The 17,808-nt window shown below is 38.5% G+C and overlaps 1 protein-coding gene across 2 annotated transcripts in view; it reads left to right on the top strand.

Annotated features, from left to right (window-relative positions):
* HCF106 (Bacterial sec-independent translocation protein mttA/Hcf106) overlaps positions 1–9,297 on the top strand; it is a 155,588-nt gene extending 146,291 nt beyond the window's left edge. The window contains exons 5-6 of one of the 2 annotated variants that reach the window (XM_089440989.1): positions 8,414–8,515; positions 8,637–9,297. In XM_089440989.1, the coding sequence (XP_089297115.1) occupies positions 8,414–8,515; positions 8,637–8,782 (248 nt within the window). In that variant the 3' untranslated portion in view covers positions 8,783–9,297. Of the gene's footprint in view, positions 1–8,413; positions 8,516–8,630 lie in introns of both variants that reach the window. The other variant, XM_089440988.1, reaches the window with a different exon arrangement.
* Positions 9,298–17,808: the final 8,511 nt, after the last annotated feature.

The raw sequence follows: 17,808 nt of genomic DNA, 5'->3' as shown, positions 1-17,808 counted from the left end.
AGCAATAGGTGGAGAACTCTGGCATAATGCGATCTAAATACCATCATAGGGCTGCTGGCTGGCTGGTTGTCAAAGGAGGGGAAAAAATTTCTCCTATGGATTACCCACCTTTGGTGGGCAACAATTCCATTTGATCCCCTTATTCTCTTGTGATCTCAATAGGTGCGCTGTTACCAGCACCGCTTCAATGATCTTTGCATGGTTATAGCAGCGCCTCTAGCACCTACCAACTTGTGATGGTCTTCCTCTGTGCATACTATCTAGAGCTTCCCATACTTCTTTTCTTAACTTGTACTCAAGCACACAATGCAATGTAGTGTCATCGAGCTTCAGGATGATAATTGACTAGGTTCCTCATTCTTCTGGCTCCACTTGGCAATCCTTGTGTTGGGTTCTTTCTCTTTTATGATAACTGACCACAGTTTTTTTCACGAGTAACTTAGATACCTTCAAGGTGGCCACTGTCAAATGCCTTTAGTGCCATGAAACAACCACTTTTTTGAGTCACTTGAGTTGATTCTTCAAGAAAATCCCCACACCGACAATAACTTTTGTTCTGCTTATTTACGTACATTTAGCTGACTTGTCTAAGCCACAGTGAAAATTATTCCATTGTTAAACTAATATTGTAATACGAGGAGAATTTGTCTTGTTGATTGTTTCAATCCAATTTTTGCTGTTGTCTGTTAGCCTCTAATTTGCTTCTTTATGGTTCTTGAGTCTTTCATTTTGTAAACACATTATCTGGCTTATAAGAGTTATGTCCGCTACCATTACCAAAATGATTTTTATTCCCTGGTCAAACCTAGACTGGTTAGCACACATCCCTAAATGACAACACAAACAAGTTATTTTAAGTTATTATAAAAGATCTATAGATATTTGAGTAGTCTTGCCTCTTCAGCTGAACTTGAATGCTCCATTTATGTCGAAGGTGGATGTTCAGTAGTTTTTATGATAAGATTGGAAAGAAGATATCCCTGGTGTTGGAGGTAAATTAAATATGTCCTAGGTATTAATTCATCGACATTGGTCAGGATTCAGGAAACTTGAATTGTTTTACTATTGCTAGTAGAGGCTTGAAAACTAGTTTCTACTTTGCAGGGGCAACAACTTATGTTGTTATTATGAATCTAAATTCCATTTCGAAGGAATATGGTTTCCTTATTGCCAAGAAAATAATCTCTTTGGTCTGGGTTATGATAAGAGATCTTCCGTTGAGGATATAAGATCCACGTAGAGAAAAAAAGGCTTGGACCTGTGACTGCTGACCTAGCCGCCGCCCTGCACCCCTTTGGCTCGGCTCTGGTTGCTTCGGCGGGCTCCGCAGCCTCCTGGGGCCTGCGTTCTGGTCCTCCTGCTGCGCGGAGTTCCTTGAGCAGTGCCCTGGTCCCTGCGCGACGTTCTAAGTATCCGCTTGAGCTGCTGGGCTCCTTTCCGCTTTTCTTCTGAGATGACTTGAGGGGTCCGGATTTGATAGCTGAACGCTGCTGTAATGGAGCCGTCCCCTCCCCTCCCCCTTCTGATGCTGAAGCTTTTCTCAAACTCCTGGAATCCCCGCCGAAGAAGAAAGTTTCGGAGGCTGCGAAGTTCGTGAAACGTTTGGATGACATCCCTGAGATCTCGCTCCCCCCTGAGGGTCCGATCCAGGTAGCCCTTTCTCTGGCTGAGAGAGCATTGGTTGGTCAGTTCACGGGCCTCTGGCCCTCCCCTAAATCCACGGAGAGCTGGGTTGCCAGGAATTGGGCTCCGTTGATCAAAAAGGGCGTCACCTCGTATTTTCTAGGGAAGGGATTCTTTATGTTTGAATTCTCAGACAAGGAAGATAAGGACCTGATATTCCGAAACGGTCCTTACTTCATGGGTCCTCAGGGTTTATACCTCAACAAGTGGACGCCAGATTTTGATCCATCAGTTGACATTCCTACAACCGTTCCTGTGTGGGTGAGGCTGCCCAATCTGCCAGTGCATTGTTGGAATTGGGAGTCCCTAAAGCATATCAGAAACACATTGGGCAAGTTCATCGACCGAGCAAATAACAAAGATCAATATGACTGTGCTAGAATCTGCGTTGAAGTTGACCTGGAGGTTGGCTTGCCCGAGGCAGTAAAGATCAGGGTTGGTAGTTGGACTCATGTTCAAAAGCTGGATTATGAGCAGCTTCCGTTTAAATGCAGGAAATGCCAGGTTTATGGGCATTTTGCTCGAAACTGTCCAAAGAATAGTGAAATGGAGAAAGGAAAGGAAGAAGGATGGACTCAGGTTAAAAGGTCCAAAAATGCCCATAAATCCACTCGAACGGGTAATACAAATGGCATTGGCCCTCAGGCAGCCCCTAGAAACCAAACCTCCAACATGGAAGAGCAAGGAAACAAATTCGCTCAGTTAAGCTCAGCGATAGAAGACAATCAAGAACCAGAGGTGCAGAAGGAAGGATCGACCCCCATGGAGTCCCCCTCGGGACCAAAACAAGTGGAAAACATTGAGGACAGAGCAAAAGAGATCCACATCGAAGAGACAGAGGATGTGCAAGGCTCAGAGGAATCAGAAGAAGAAGGCGAAATAGGGGCTTCGCAGACCTCGGCCAGAAGATCACTGAGAGGCCGAAAATCAGCCCGGGAAAAAAGAGAGCAAGAGACTTACAAAGATAAACTCCAGGGAAGTCAACCAACCCTCGAGAAACTCTTGGCAAATACTCCGAAGAAGAACAAGAATCAGTCTCAGAGCTCTAGGGGAGCTCACCATTCAAAATGCAAGTAATGAAGATCATCTCCTGGAACTGTAGGGGTATGGGGAGCAAAACTAAAGAAGAAGCCACAAGATGCTTGATAAGAACAGAATCTCCCGATCTACTCCTCTTCCAGGAGACTAAAATGGAGGACTATGCCTTCCTCCAGATCGGGAAAAAGTTGTGGAAGAAAAGCGAAGGACAAGCTGTCTCAGCTCGAGGCGCTTCAGGTGGACTGGGCACTATATGGAACGTAAACAAATTCAAAAAGATCAGAGAAGTAAAAAACACCCACTGGTTGTACACAAAGCTGCAGCACTTAGAATCAGGTATGATACTCTCCCTCTTTAATGTGTATGCCCCTGTCAGCGCAGGAGAGAAAAAGCTCTGCTGGGACTCCATCAGAAGTTTGGCAGATTCTGAAGAACTGGCCAATACAATAATAGCAGGGGATTTTAATCTCACCTTATCCCTGTCAGAAAAACGTGGAGGTAGCACTGTTAGGGATCAGGCGCGGGAATGGGTCGAAGACTTGCTCCAAGAATAGGACATGATAGACATAAAGCCATCGTCCGGGAAATACACATGGACAAACAAAAGAATCGGCCCGGGACATATCGCGGCAAGGTTAGACAGATTCCTTGTTCAAAGTTCTTTTCTTCTTCATGGTCTAGAGTCTAGAATGCATATTTTACCTTGTTGTGCTTCCGATCACCGCCCCATTAAACTGGAATTGCTAGCTCATATGGACCAAGGTCCCATTCCTTTTAAATTCAACTCCCATTGGGTTAAGGAACAATCATTCCTGCCTCTGATAAAAGAAACCTGGAAGCTTCCAGTCAAAGGCTCTGCCTTCTTCGTATGGGAGGAGAAACTTAGGAGAGTTAAAGCTGCTCTAAAATCTTGGGTTAAAACCTTACCAAATCCTGCTGTGGAAAGAAAAATTATTCAGGAACGACTTGAGATGCATCACCAGGTTTCGGAAAATGCCGAGATCACAAAAGAAACTCTTGATAAGGAGGTTAATTTACAGCACATGCTCCTTAAGGCCAGCTTGGCAGAGGAAGAGTATTGGAGACTGAAATCCCGAAGTCTCTGGCTCAAGGCGGGAGACAGAAACACTTCCTTCTTCCATAAGCAAGCTCAGGCCCGCAAATGTCTCAACTCCATCTCTGAAATCAAAGTAGAGGCCAACACACACAGAGATATCCAAAGCATAAAGAACGCTGCCTTCACTCATTTCAAAAATCTCTACAGTGAAGAAGAGGCCTTGGGACATGTTTCTACCCTTGTGAACGAGGTGCCCTCCCTGATTATTGCCAGTAAGAATCAATTCCTGGAAGCGGAGATCTCTAACAATGAAATAAAAAGCACCCTCTTTGCCATGGAATCGGACAAGGCCTCGGGTCCCGACGGTTTTACTGCCAGGTTCCTGCAGTCCTGCTGGCAAATTGTGGAGAAAGACCTAAGTAGAATGGTTCGAAAATCTCAAGAATGCCAGAAAATAGGGGGAAGCACAAATTCGGCCTTTCTGGCCCTCATTCCCAAGGATAAAGGAGCCAATACCTTCAGTCGGTTCCGTCCTATCTCCCTTTGTAACATAGGCTATAAGCTGATAACGAAAGTTATAGCCAACAGATTAAAAATCATTCTCCCAGACATCATTCCTGCGAATCAGGGAGGTTTTATACAAGGAAGACAGATTGTGGATAACTTTATCCTGGTCCAAGAGGCGATTCACTCCAGTATGGCTCGCAAAGAGAAAGGCATGGTTGTCAAGTTAGATCTTGAAAACGCATTTGACAGAGTGAGGCATAGCTTTCTGACGGAGGTCCTGCGCAAATTCGGGTTTGGATCCAAATTTATCAACTGGATTAAGGCTTGCATCAGTGAGCCATGGATAGCTCCTCTGGTGAATGGAAGGGCCACAGATTTCTTCAAAGCTTCTCGTGGATTGAGGCAAGGGTGCCCCCTATCCCCTTTGCTCTTTGTCCTCCAAGCTTCTGTCCTTAGCTTCCTTCTGAATAAAAAGCAACAGAATCAAGAATTAATGGGCCTGAACATTGCGAGAGGAGTTAACAACTTAAATCATGCACTATTCGCGGATGATTCCCTCTTGCTGGGTGCTGCCTCTGTGTCCTCAGCTAAAAGATTCAAGGAAGTGGTTGATGACTTTTGTGAAGACTCAGGAAGCAGTATCAATAAAGGCAAATGCCACATCTACTGCTGGAATACTCCCGCTTCCGCACTGCAAGCCATCTCCAGTTGCTTAGGTTTCGTGGCCTCCTCAACATGGTCTTCCTTCAAGTATCTGGGACTCCCTATTTTCCAAAAAAGAGCTGTCAGCAGAGATTGGTTGCCCCTGCTGGAAAAGTTTGAATCTAAGATCCATTCCTGGGGATTTAATTGGCTAAATCTGGCAGGCAAGTCAGTGCTTATAAAAGCAGTTCTAAACAACCTCCCCATCTATCAGTTTGCAGTGATGTTGGCTCCAGTTGGAATTATGAAGAAAATGGAGGAACATATAAGAAAATTCTTTTGGAAAGGTGGGAAAGCTAATGAAAAGAAAATCCCTTTAGTTAGCTGGTCTAAAATCTCACTGCCCAGACTGGAAGGTGGACTGAATTTAAAGAATATTTGCACTCAGAACATCGCGTTGGGAGCAAAGCTGATCTGGAGGATTATTGCCCCAAATCCAGGGTGGGCTCAGATCGCCTTGTGGAAAAAATACTTTCGGGGGCAGAGGAAAAGGTGCCTGGATCATCCCATAGCAAACTCTGGCTCGTTAATACAAAAGCTCTGTGCAAAATCTTCCTCTTTAATTAGTCAACATGCACATTGGATCCCCGGTAATGGGAAACAAATCAGAATCTGGGAGGACCGTATAATGGGCTGTGATCCTCTGGCTGATGATCGTTCCCTGACATTGTTGAAAGAATGGATGTATAGAGCAGGTTATATCACTCTGTGGGATATTTCCAACTGGGAGAATGGGAACTGGCACAGCTGGATCAACTTTGAGGTGCCTCAAGTCCTGTCAAATGAATATGCAACCTTCATAGAACTCTTAAATGGCAAGGCTCCTTTGAACAACAGGAAACTAGATTCCCGAGGCTGGGGCCCGATCCCTGGGCGATACTCTGTTTCTCAGGGCTACAGGCAGATCCTTGCGCATCCTCACGTCCCCCCAGATCCGAAACCATGGCAAGGAGTCTGGTCACAGTGCTCGATTCCTAAAATCGACTATTTCTGTTGGCTCCTATGCCATCAGAGAATCCTGACAGATGACAGATTAAAGAAAAGAGGCTACCTTGGCCCCTCTCGATGCGCGTTGTGCGAAGTTAACTCAGAAATTGCTGCTCATCTAATGCTCAATTGCAATTTCGTTTCAGATCTCTGGAATGAGGCCTTGGGCCCTTGGAGATTAGATGTCGTCTTCCCTAACAGCATCCCCAAACTGTTCTCGAATTGGAAGCGTTCGTATCCAGGAGGTCCTCAGAACGTGCATGTCAAAGCGGCCTGGTGTATCCTCCCTAAATTAATTTGCTGGCACACCTGGCTTGAAAGAAACCAGAGGATTTTCAGAGATAAAAAAAGAGATTACAGGCTTGTTTGGGTCAAAATCAAAAGTCAGTTAAAGGAGTGTGTCGGCGAACAGTTGGACGGGGCAGGCCTGAGAGACCACGATGCAGCCTGGAGCGATAATCTAGACCTCCGCTTCATTGAAATTACCAGGTCTCCCGCGCCTCTAAAAGATTGGCAAATTAGACTAAATGCTTCAGACTTCTTGGCTCTTTGCACAAAGCAGGAACACAGTGTTCTCTTCTTTGATGGGGCAGCTAAGGGTAATCCGGGCACTTCCGGAGCTGGTGGAGTTGTTAAGAGAGCTGATGGCAGAACTGTCCTTAGATATGCCTGGGGAGTGGGCTACAATACCAGCATCCAAGCTGAAGCCCTGGCCCTTCTCCAAGGTCTGAAGCAACTTAAATCTCTCAGTATAAATGATGCAATAGTGATGGGAGACTCTCAGTCTATCATAAAAACCATTGTAGACAGCTCCACCCCTTCAGATTTAAGACTGTCCAGATTGATAATCAGAATAAGAACTCTGTCAAATTCCTTTCAGAGCTTGAAATTCTACCATGTCAAGAGAGACAATAACAAAGACGCTGACGTTGAAGCAAATAAAGCTGTGCTCCTCCCCCCCGGAGTCATTCTCAGAGATGGAGAAGAAGGTTGGGATTCCATTCCTTAACACGCTGGTGATCTATGTTTTACTGTCTTATACTGGAGCAGTTTGTCTGTTTGTTTAAAATGGGAAAGATAGAGGCGGTTGCCCGAAAAATAGATTGTAGAAACCTATGGCGTAGTAAAGATAAAGCCACTCCAATCCTGGCCAAGGAGATCTCTGGAATATGGTCAACAGTTTGTAATCAGCATTGCGGCATTTTGGCCAGAAATAAAAAAGAAAAAAGAAAAAGAAAAAGAAAAAAGAGATCTTCCGTTGAAAACGAACTTTTGAAAGGCTCGTTCTACAATCCAGTATGAAGGCGATGTGTAATTCCATCCGTGCTCAACTTCGAGTTGACAAGTGTATCTCAAAAAAATGAAAAAACATTTTCGGCTGTAATAAAAACATAAATAATTATACATATATGGTTATTTTGAATTAAAAGCATTATAAAACTTTAATAATTGCATTCTCATTGTGCTCACTTGGGTCGTTGGTATTTCACTTTTGCTCTTCGAGTAATAAATAAAATATTTCAATGCTAAAAAGAGTAATTAAGGGTAAAATTATTTAGTTACTTCTCAAGAGGAAAATGTGTAATTCATTCAATTTTAATATAAAATATTGATAATAATAAATTATTCAAAAATAAAATTTAAATAATGAAAAATTACACATGGTATATATTTAGAGAGACAGAAAACCACTATAGATCTATTTTTATTGAGCGCTTGGGATTTAATCTCTTGACATGTAAATCTTTTTTCAAGTTTTACATTCTAAAAAGGTTTAGATATAATGAGATTTGATCCTTGTGGACACTTGGTAGATCTGGGAAATAAATCTATACCAGTTTTATCTATGTTGTATTTGCTATCTTCTGTTTCAATTCCACAGTTTAGTAAATGCTTTTTGCCTATGCAAAGATGGGCAATAGAATATCTTCACATACGAAAATTTAAATAAGGAAAGAGATAACCATAGTCATAAATTTTACAATTAGTGGGAATCACCCTGTTTGTCCCGTTAGTCCAGTGTTCTCGAAGAGTTCTAAAAATTGCACTTGTTCAGTCCGAGTTACTAATACTAGCAATTTGAGTAGAGTTTGCAGTTATAATAATATTAACTGCAGTATTTTTTCACTGCTTGACTTCAGGGATAATGTGTTTATGCTAATGAAACCAACGAGTGAAACTAGTGGGAATTGTTTATTGTTGAATGCAGTAATGTAATTTTGGCACGTCTTTCTTTCTGAAGAAATATGGAAATTCGCACTAGTTGTTGGTTGGATTTCCTAAACTACATTGGCATCAACGTCACATGTTGGCGTGTTAATTTCAGGCTGCTAATCTGTAGGATGATTGCTTGTAAGTTATCTCTTTTAGGCATTCAAACTTACATGAACGCTTCGGATGCCCTAGTCATTTTCATTTTTTCTGATTTTATTTCTGCAGATGGGCCTCCTGGCAGAAAACCATACTCCACTGAAGATTACTTGAGAGTTTCCCAAGAAGAAATAAAAGCATTAGTTCCAGAAGAGAAGCCTAAGGGTTCAGGTATAATTATGCACATTTTAAAGGTTGATAGCCTTGTAACATCATAATGTTTTGTAGTGTTTCAGAACTAGTATATGTACTTTTCTGCGGACTCTTACTCATTGAAAATTCGTAGCTGCAGAACCTGAACAGTTGGAGAATAGCCCTCCCTCGGTTGCCCAATCAGGATCTGAAGTGACTAAGCAATCGAGTTCTGAATTTACTGAGCTTTCTCCAAATAGAACTGGCAGTGAGAATGGGAAGGGCAAGGATGGAAAGGATATATAAATTGAAGGTCTGTTGGCTGCGGTGTAGTGCTTTTGTTTCTTGTAAAATATATTCTACAATGTATATCTGTAAAGGGCTTATGATTCTGCTAGATGCTTTCTATGGTTTGAGGTATCCGTGGCTTCCAATTTTGAAACTTCCACTCCATGTGGATACGCTGATCTTGTGAGATTCTTGTTATGTAACCTCCTTACAATTTTCTATCACTCTCTATTTGACAGTTCTTTTCCAGGGTCATTTTGCACGATCAAGGCTGTAGTCCAATTCTAGAGAATATATCAAAGTTAAGGCCACTTGACACAAAGTGAGAAATTAAGATAAGCTCCTAATCAGGTCATATTCAGTCTGCCCGCTATTTCTGAATTGGGTTATATTCAGACTGACAACTAAGTTAAAGGAAGTCCACTCTTTGTGGTGCAGCCCTTGGTTCACTTGAAATGAAAGAAACCATTTTGAGTATTAATTTATTTTATATTTGCCATAAAGCATTAAATACTTAATGCTCTTTAGCTTTACATGCATAGTTCATTAAAAACAATGGTAGCTTCAAAGTTTGCAATTTTTACAAAATTCAAAGATGAGAAGGTTAAGTTGCTGAAGGCTTTTCCAACAAAGGAAACTTGCATGATGCTTTGGATTCTATATGGCACCATCATCCTGATGATTAAATGGTACACAATTCTTTATTCAGAATGTTGTTTTGATATTCTAGGAAGACAAGTTGACCTTAAAACCTATGAGGAATTTTAAATGCAATCGAAACCGTTTAATCCAAAAGAGATCACTGAGTATTTTCTTAAGTGGATAAATTTGAAGAGGCATAAGTTACATGACGAAATTTCCGGTCTTTCCCTATGGCATGTTACATAACTTTAAAACAATATAATCAGCCTTTTATTTTTATGCTAATAATTGAAGTTGATGTTTTGGTTGAAAGTGCATCCATTATATTGAAGCTTCATGGTTCATAAACGAGATGGTTATTAAATAATATTTAATTAAATAAAGCAAAATATTTTGCTGGATTTGCTTCAATGCAAATGCACATTATATTATTTTGGATTCAAACTTAAATCTGGTTAGTAAAATAATATACAAAGTCTAGAATAAACATTATTAGGCCTTGTTATGCATTGTTATTGTGTCATTGAGATTGTTTGTTTTAATTAGGTTTTTTTTAAGGAGTTTGTTTGAACTCTTAAACTATAGTGTATTCCTATAAATGTGTTTGAATGTCAACTTGGTGAACGTGAGAGAGAGGTTGGACAATCTCTAGTGTTAGCAGTGTCTCACTTGAGAGTTGCGTCTCATTATTTCAATTTTTTTAGCTTCCATTAATTTTGTTTTGGTATTAGAGCATAGAGAGAGTTTTGATGAGAGGCGTAGGTGAGAAATTGGTTTCCATTTGAAGTTGTATTGAGCCACTGGTGGTGTTTGGGTGCGTTGCCCAATTGAATTGTGTTGGCCAGTAAAGTTGAGTGGAGCATTAAGCCCTATGGCATGATTCCACTGGTGAAGCGTGGAAGAGCGTAGCATGATGCGTGGTGTGGTGAAGTAAAATTATAAGTGTGGACACAAACAAATTTCTCTAGCCCGATAATGGGTCTAGTCACAACAGATACATTTTATGGAAGATTTCCTTAGGTTAGAACCAATTAAGAGGGCCTACCTCTTAGTACGCTTATCCCGTTTGATGATGTCTTTGCTTGCTCGCTCCAGCTATCTCTTGCTTCCTTCTCCAAGAACCTGAAACAAGTAAATAACAGTAGACAACAAACATGATAATAGACAAATTGTAATTCAACCTAGTTAACAAGTCAAGAAACATTAAACCATGAATATGTAAGATGATTAATCATGCAAGAAATCAATTGATAGTTGCATATATTAATATCAAAAAGAGATTACAATCATTGTCTTGACGTTGCAGTCTTCCTCTGACAAGACTAGGTTCCCACACACTTCTACTAGCATTCCATGATGACTTCAATCCACAATAGTTTTAATGCTCTTCCCTTTAGGCTTCACACCAAACCAAATCACACTTCTCCCTCACACAACTAGATAGCTACAACTAGGAATAGCTTGCTGTTTACTCCAAACCAAAATGGCACTAGCACACCAATATTAACACTCCAACACTAACACTAGCTTGTGCTTGGGAAGAAGGGAGGTTTATATAATATGAATGAATGGGAAATGGATCCTCTTCTCATGGGAGAAAGTCTTATCTCTTGAGGTAGTTCTATCATTATAGGAGAAAGGAGCCCAAACTGACATCGTTGACCCCATCTGGCCAAACCATTTACCAGATTTCCGTTACGAAGCTTCTAGAGTTGGAAGCTTCGGCTCCTAATTTAAAAAACTTTCCATAACAAGACCGACGCCACTGGAACGCAGCTCAGTCGCTCCGGTCGACGCTAGGGATAGTGCTAATCTCTGCACATTGGTGCGAGGGAGACAAAGACCATTATTGTTGGTCTTGTAAACTGGGCAAAACAAAAGTTTAAGGGGAAATGGTGCAAAAGGGAATTGATCTGCTCATGAAGAGGGACATAATGAGAGTTTTTTCATGAAGGCAAAGCATGCGGGGTTCACTGTAGAGGTCCTCCAGGATCAAGGAATGGGGAGTACAGGGACAGTGACAAAATGCTGTGTAAAATGTGGCCTACATAAAGAAGGAATTGTGTGGATGTCGAGCATTAAAGCGACTCACTGTGAGGAGGCACTGAGCCAAGTCCTATTATGGTGTGAAGCTTGTTGATTGGAAATGTGTGAGGGTTGTGTTGTGTGGCTAAGGAGGATATATGTTGAGACAGAATGTGGAATGTGGATGTGTGGTTGAGAACATGTGAATCTTGTGCATTATGCATTGAGTTGTAAACCATGTGTAAAGTTTGAGCCACCTGTGGAGACCATGCAAGACATTTGAAGTTGCTCAAGGCTAAGATTTATGAGGGACGAGGTGCCTACACACTATGGAGACTAGTTGCATACTGGAATTGTGAATGATGTGAATGTGTGCTATTGAATTCGTGGGCTTAGATAGTTGTTGAGATGGCTGAGCGACTCATTTTTGTTTTGTATTATTTCATTTTTTTCCTTCTTCTTTGATTTGGGAGATGAGTGGTGTATTTTCTATCTGAAGTGGTCAAGCAATGTACTATTTTGTTCTTTGAAGTGGTCGAGAAGGTAATCTACATAAAAGTTTTTTTGATTGGTGTGATAACCCCTATTTTTGGGGTTCTGAAACATTTAGTCTTTCTTGTTGCATCTTTGCTATCATAAGATATTAATTTTCAATTTAAAGTTGTGGGAATTGTTGTTTGAGGTGTGATTAAGATGGCTAATCCTTTGGAACAATACTATCTAAATGAAGTAACCAAATTAGATGGTGCAAACTATGCAAATTAGAAATTCAAGCTTAGAACTTGTTGGAAGGGGCAAATGCTTGGCTCATTGTATCTGGACAAGAAGACAAACTTGTAGCCCTTGCAAACTTAGTTCAAGGTTGGGAGCATCGTGAGAGCAAAGAAAAAGTGCTTCTTAGAATGTCCATGAAGGACAATATTATTCGAGATTGCTAGATATTCGAGGAGACATATACCCCTTAAAGATTTGTATGAAACAACTGATACAAACTAAGTTTTATTCTAAAAAGTAAACTGCTTTCAATGAAAATGGCGGAGAATGAGAATATAAATAAATTTATTTCTATAATTAAAGATTTGAAAGACAAATTGGGTGATATTAGTGAAATGGTATTTAGCACAAATCTGGTAATTATAATGTTGAATGGTATGTTAGAGGAATATCAAATGTTTATTATAGGTCTTGCAATTCACATGAATTCTTTTCTAACAGGGAGAATGATGAAAAAAGATTAATTGTGGGTCTCAAAATTCAGACTTGGCATTGTCTGCGAAAGGAAAACAACCTATTAGATGAAAGCCATGGGAAAGAAATAAGGAAGGTAAGCCACCACATGCAAAGCCACAATAAAGCCAATATACAAAAAGCCACATTAATGTATGACACCACCAAAGTTCGATGCTAATGTTAGAAGGAACGATGCATGTTCTTACTAGGGCAAGTTTGGGCATTGTGCTAAAGATTGCTTTAAAAGGAAGTATCATGAGTCCTAATGTAGAAATGAAAGGCATGCTAGTCATTTTACTGATAAAGGAGAAACAATGAATGATGGCATCAATAATCTTAGATTATTTATTTTAGATGTTGCGATGTTCGTTGAAATAGATAACTCAAATGCATGGTTTATTGATTCTGGTGCCTCCATTGATATGTCTTGTAATAAGAACTAATTTGAAAATTATTATGAAACAAATAATGGTGCTAATATATATCTTGGGGATAATCATTCACATCAAACAAAAGGATATGGTGATGCATCTAGTAACATTACCAAATGGATATGTTGAATAGATTCAAAATGGAATGTATGTGCCTAGTACAACGAAGAACTTAATCTTAGTTTCTACAGTAACAAATCAAATTTGAAGGTAGAATTTGTAAAGTCACATTATGTGTTCTAAGCTATGCAGGATCACTTCAAGGTTTTTGCAATAGGAGTCAAAGTTGGAGGCTTACATAAGCTTGATGTGATGAGTAAGAGTCATCAATCGTTGGCATCCACAATCATGACAACAAAAGTTCCTTGGCACCGAAGATATGGATACCTTCACTATCATGATTTGTTTATACTTCAAAAACAAGGAATGGTCGAGGGACTTCCATGGCTTAAGAGTGAATATTTTGCATGTGAAGGATGTGAATTAGGGAAGTTGCATAGGAAAGAGTTCCATATTGATATAGATAAAAGAAAAGGAGATATTCTTAAAGTTGTGCTTACAAATGTGTGTGGTCCTATGCAAACTAGATTACTTGGTGGAGCATACTATTATTTGAATACTTTAAAGAGTTTAAAAATATGGTTGAAAAGAAAATAGGAAAATGCATCTAGATCCTCGAATAAATCAAGAGGGAGAATATGCATAAAGTGCATTCACCAAGTATTGCAAATCCTATGGAATTGTGAACAATATATGCCACATACTCCATAGTAGAGTGGAGTAGCCGAAAGAAAGAACTAAACCTTAGTGTAATGTGCAAAAACATGAAAAAGGGTAACAATCTTATCAATGCTATTTGGGCCGAAGTTGCTAGCACTGCTGTTTATTTGAAAAATAGAAGTCCAACTGAAAGTTTAGACCATAAAACTCTTTTTGAAGCTCTTTATGGCTATAAACCAACAAATAAGTCATTTAAGAAAATTTGGAAGCAAAGTTTATTTCTCATGTTCCTAAAGAAGATAAGAGAAAACTTGATGCAAAATCAATTAAGTACATTTTTATTGGTTATTGTTTCAATCACAAAGCATAGAAGATGTTTGATCCCTACACACAAAGTTTTTGCAAGTAGAGATGTGTTATTTCATGAACATACAAATGAAGGCCATAAGGTGGACAATTATGATGCATGGTATATTCCTTATGATTATGATAATAATGCCAAAGATGTAGTAGATGATAAATATGAACATAAACATGAGGAAGAATCCAACGACATGGACACTTCAAACAACCACAATGCACCAAGAGGAGGAGAAGATTCACCACAAAGTAGAAGTGACAACAATTAAGTACCAAGGAGGTCATCACGCCAAACTCAACAACTTCTAAGCATAAAGACTATGCCTTGATGATTGAAGTATTGAATGTTATAGAACCTTTGGATTTTGAACAAGCTAAAGAGCATAAAGAATGGAGAGATGCAACGAAGGAAGAGTACGAGTCCATAATGAAAAATGATACATGGGAATTAATTGAATTGCTTGAAAGTAAAGTTCCCATAGGATGCAAATGGTTGTTCAAACCTAAATTAATGTTGATGGTAGTATACATAAATATAAAGCTAAATTGGTTACAAAGGGATATTCACAAAAAGAGGGAATTGATTATGAAGGTACCTTTTCACTTGTAGCTAAGCTAAATACCATTAGATTAATGATTGCATTAGCTACAAAAAATAAATGGAAACTACATCAATTAAATGTTGAGTTTGCTTTTCTGAATAGTGAATTAAAAGAAGTGTATCTTGTTTAGCCAAAAGGATTTGTAAAGAAATGTAAAGAGCATCTTGTTTGTAAGTTAAAGATCTTGATATGTATAGATTGACTCATTTCTTCATATGAATTTTATGAAAAGTAAGAATAATTCTAACCTGTATATCAATTCAAACAAGAAGGGATATATTTCTTTGATGTATGTTGATGATCTTATTTTAAAAAGCGGTGTATCTAAGTTGATTGAGATGAAAGACTTTGGTGAATTGTATTATTGCTTAAGCCTTGAAATATGGAGAGAAGCTAGTCATACATTGGTCACTCAAAGAAAATGTACAAGGTAGATACTTAAAAGGTTAAATATGGATAAAGGTAAGGCAATGTCAATTCCTTCACAATAGAAAGCTAAAATTTGTACTGATGATGGGACAAAAGAGGTGGATGGTACATTGTATCGTTAGTTGGTGGGATGTCTAAACTATCTCACCATAATTAGGCTAGACATAACATGCTCATTCAATTTTCTTAGTTCATGGCAAAGTCTCATGAAAGCCACTGGAAAACAATGAAGAGAGTCCTTTGATATATGAAAGGGACTTTTAATTTTGGTATTAAATATATTGATGAATTTGATGTTGAGTTGGTAGGTTATTTTGAATCAAATTGGGCTGGAAATCCCGATGACAAAAAACAACCACTTGATATGCATTTAGCTTGGATATAGGATTGTGTTATGGAGCAACGAGAAGTAATCAATTGTTTCTTTGTCATCAACATATGTTGAGTATAAATGCTTATTTAATGCTACTTGTGAAGAATTTTGGTTGAGATAGTCTTGAAGATGTGGGAGAAGAATAGAAAATGCCAATGGTTATCAAATGTGATAATGAAAGTTCCATATGGCTAGCCAACAATTATGTGTATCATGCAAGATTGAAGCACATTGAGACTCGACATCACTTTATTAGGGAAAAGATGCAATCAAAGGAGACTGATCTAACTTTATTGTAATGCTAATGAAAATGTGGCTGGCATTTTTACAAAGCCTATTGGAAAGACAAAGTTTGAAATATGTAGGAATCGGTTAGGTGTTGTAAAGGACACATTTCTCCATTAAGAGAAAGTGTTAGCAAAATAATGGAGAAATTATAGAATGAACATTATTAGGCTTTGTTATGCATTGTTATTGTGTTGTTGAGATTGTTCGTCTTAATTGGGTTTCATATCCTATTTTTCAAGAGTCTATTTAAACTCGTAAACTATATTGTATTCATATAAATGTATATGTATTCTAGCTTGCTGAACGTGAGAGTGTGGGCAATGTCTAGCATGAGTAGTGTCTCACCTAAGAACTACATCTCACTTTTCCAAAATATTTGTCTTCCATTAATTCTATGTAATCCATCTCAACCTTAGTTTACAAAGTGTCAAGAGGGATCAAATATTTTGAAAACATTATTGAGTGTGCAGTTACGTGAATTTGTTGGATTTGAGGTGCAAGCTCAAGCTTTTGCATCATCACTAAGGTTTGCATCTCGAAATATTTGATCTCTTTTGATGCTTGCTAGATATAGGGTTAAGTTGTCTCTAAGCTAGTTGCAATGATGCACATTTGTGCAATTCTTGTATTTCTATTGATATATGTTATTCTTATATCTCTATTAGTATATGTGGTTAATATATTTATATTGATATATTGATAAGAATTATTCTCCTCTTTCCATTAATATGTAATTCTCATATGTTTTTGAGACATGCAATTATTGTAATTTTTTTTACAAGGAATACCTTACAAGAAAACTCGAGAGCAATTGAATATTTGGACTGTACTTATTGTGAATCTGTCAACACTAATTATGGCCCTTAAGTCAACATAAATATTAAATGAGCCACACACCAAAGGTTGTCATTCTAGAGAATTAACCCCAAAACCTATCCCATGAAGCTCAAAGTATTAAACCACTTAGCATATTTATTTTGATATATATAACATATATTATTATAAATACATCTTAAAATTACCATGTTTAAATCAATGACCAAATAAACAAGCAAAATTACCATATCCAAATTGATGTATCATACAAATAAAGTTACGAACTAGAGCCTAAAATCAATGCATCATAACAACAAAATTAAAGACTCCACATTGAAATCAATGCACAATAAAAACAAGCTTAAGGACTTTGCATTGAGATCAATGCATCATAATAATAAATTTAATAATCATGCACTCAAATCAATTCATTGCAAAAATAAACTAAAAAAACTTTATATTGCAATCAATGCACTATAACTGCAATTTAATAAACCTATAAAATATGTTTTCCAAATTTAACATAACCAAAACGTGCATTGATATATTTGATATATTAACAAATGGCACTAAAAGGAGGGCCATATGACAGGTTGTGCCCGTTGTCAGTCTTGCTTTGAATCTCTTATCCAAAATGGCTCTTCCCCAATTCATAATCCCAGGATGTTTTTCGAAGGAGCTTAATCTTACCATCTCTGCAGAAGTTTTCCATAATCCATCCCAATTTAAGTTTGATAGCGAGGGTGAATTAACTCTTCATGAACATCTGAGTCAAGTTCACCATTTTTTCCTTTATAATGGAATACATTGCAAGGATGTCAGGGCTAGATTTATCACCCTAACATTGGAAGGTTGTGTTAAGAGACGATATCATGCATTACCTGCTGCTTCTATCCATTCATTTGACCAACTTGCGAAGGAGCTTCATAAAGCATTTGATAGGTATGATTACTGAGGTGTTCTTAAAAGAATCAATGAAATAAGAATGAAGTCTAATGAATCAACTGAGAATTTCTCTGATCAATTCCTTCACCTTTGTTATGAACTTCCGGGAGAAGACATAGATTGAGATTTCTTTAAACAAAAGTTTAAGCGTTTAGTTCACATGTCTTTGCATGGTTACTCTAA

Source organism: Pinus tabuliformis, chromosome 9, assembly GCF_031772625.1.
Source record: "Pinus tabuliformis cultivar Carrire ecotype Pingquan chromosome 9, CPIR1, whole genome shotgun sequence".
Lineage (NCBI taxonomy): Eukaryota > Viridiplantae > Streptophyta > Pinopsida > Pinales > Pinaceae > Pinus > Pinus tabuliformis.
Note: the sequence above shows the minus strand (reverse complement) of the source record. Positions and strands in the feature narration are given on the sequence as shown.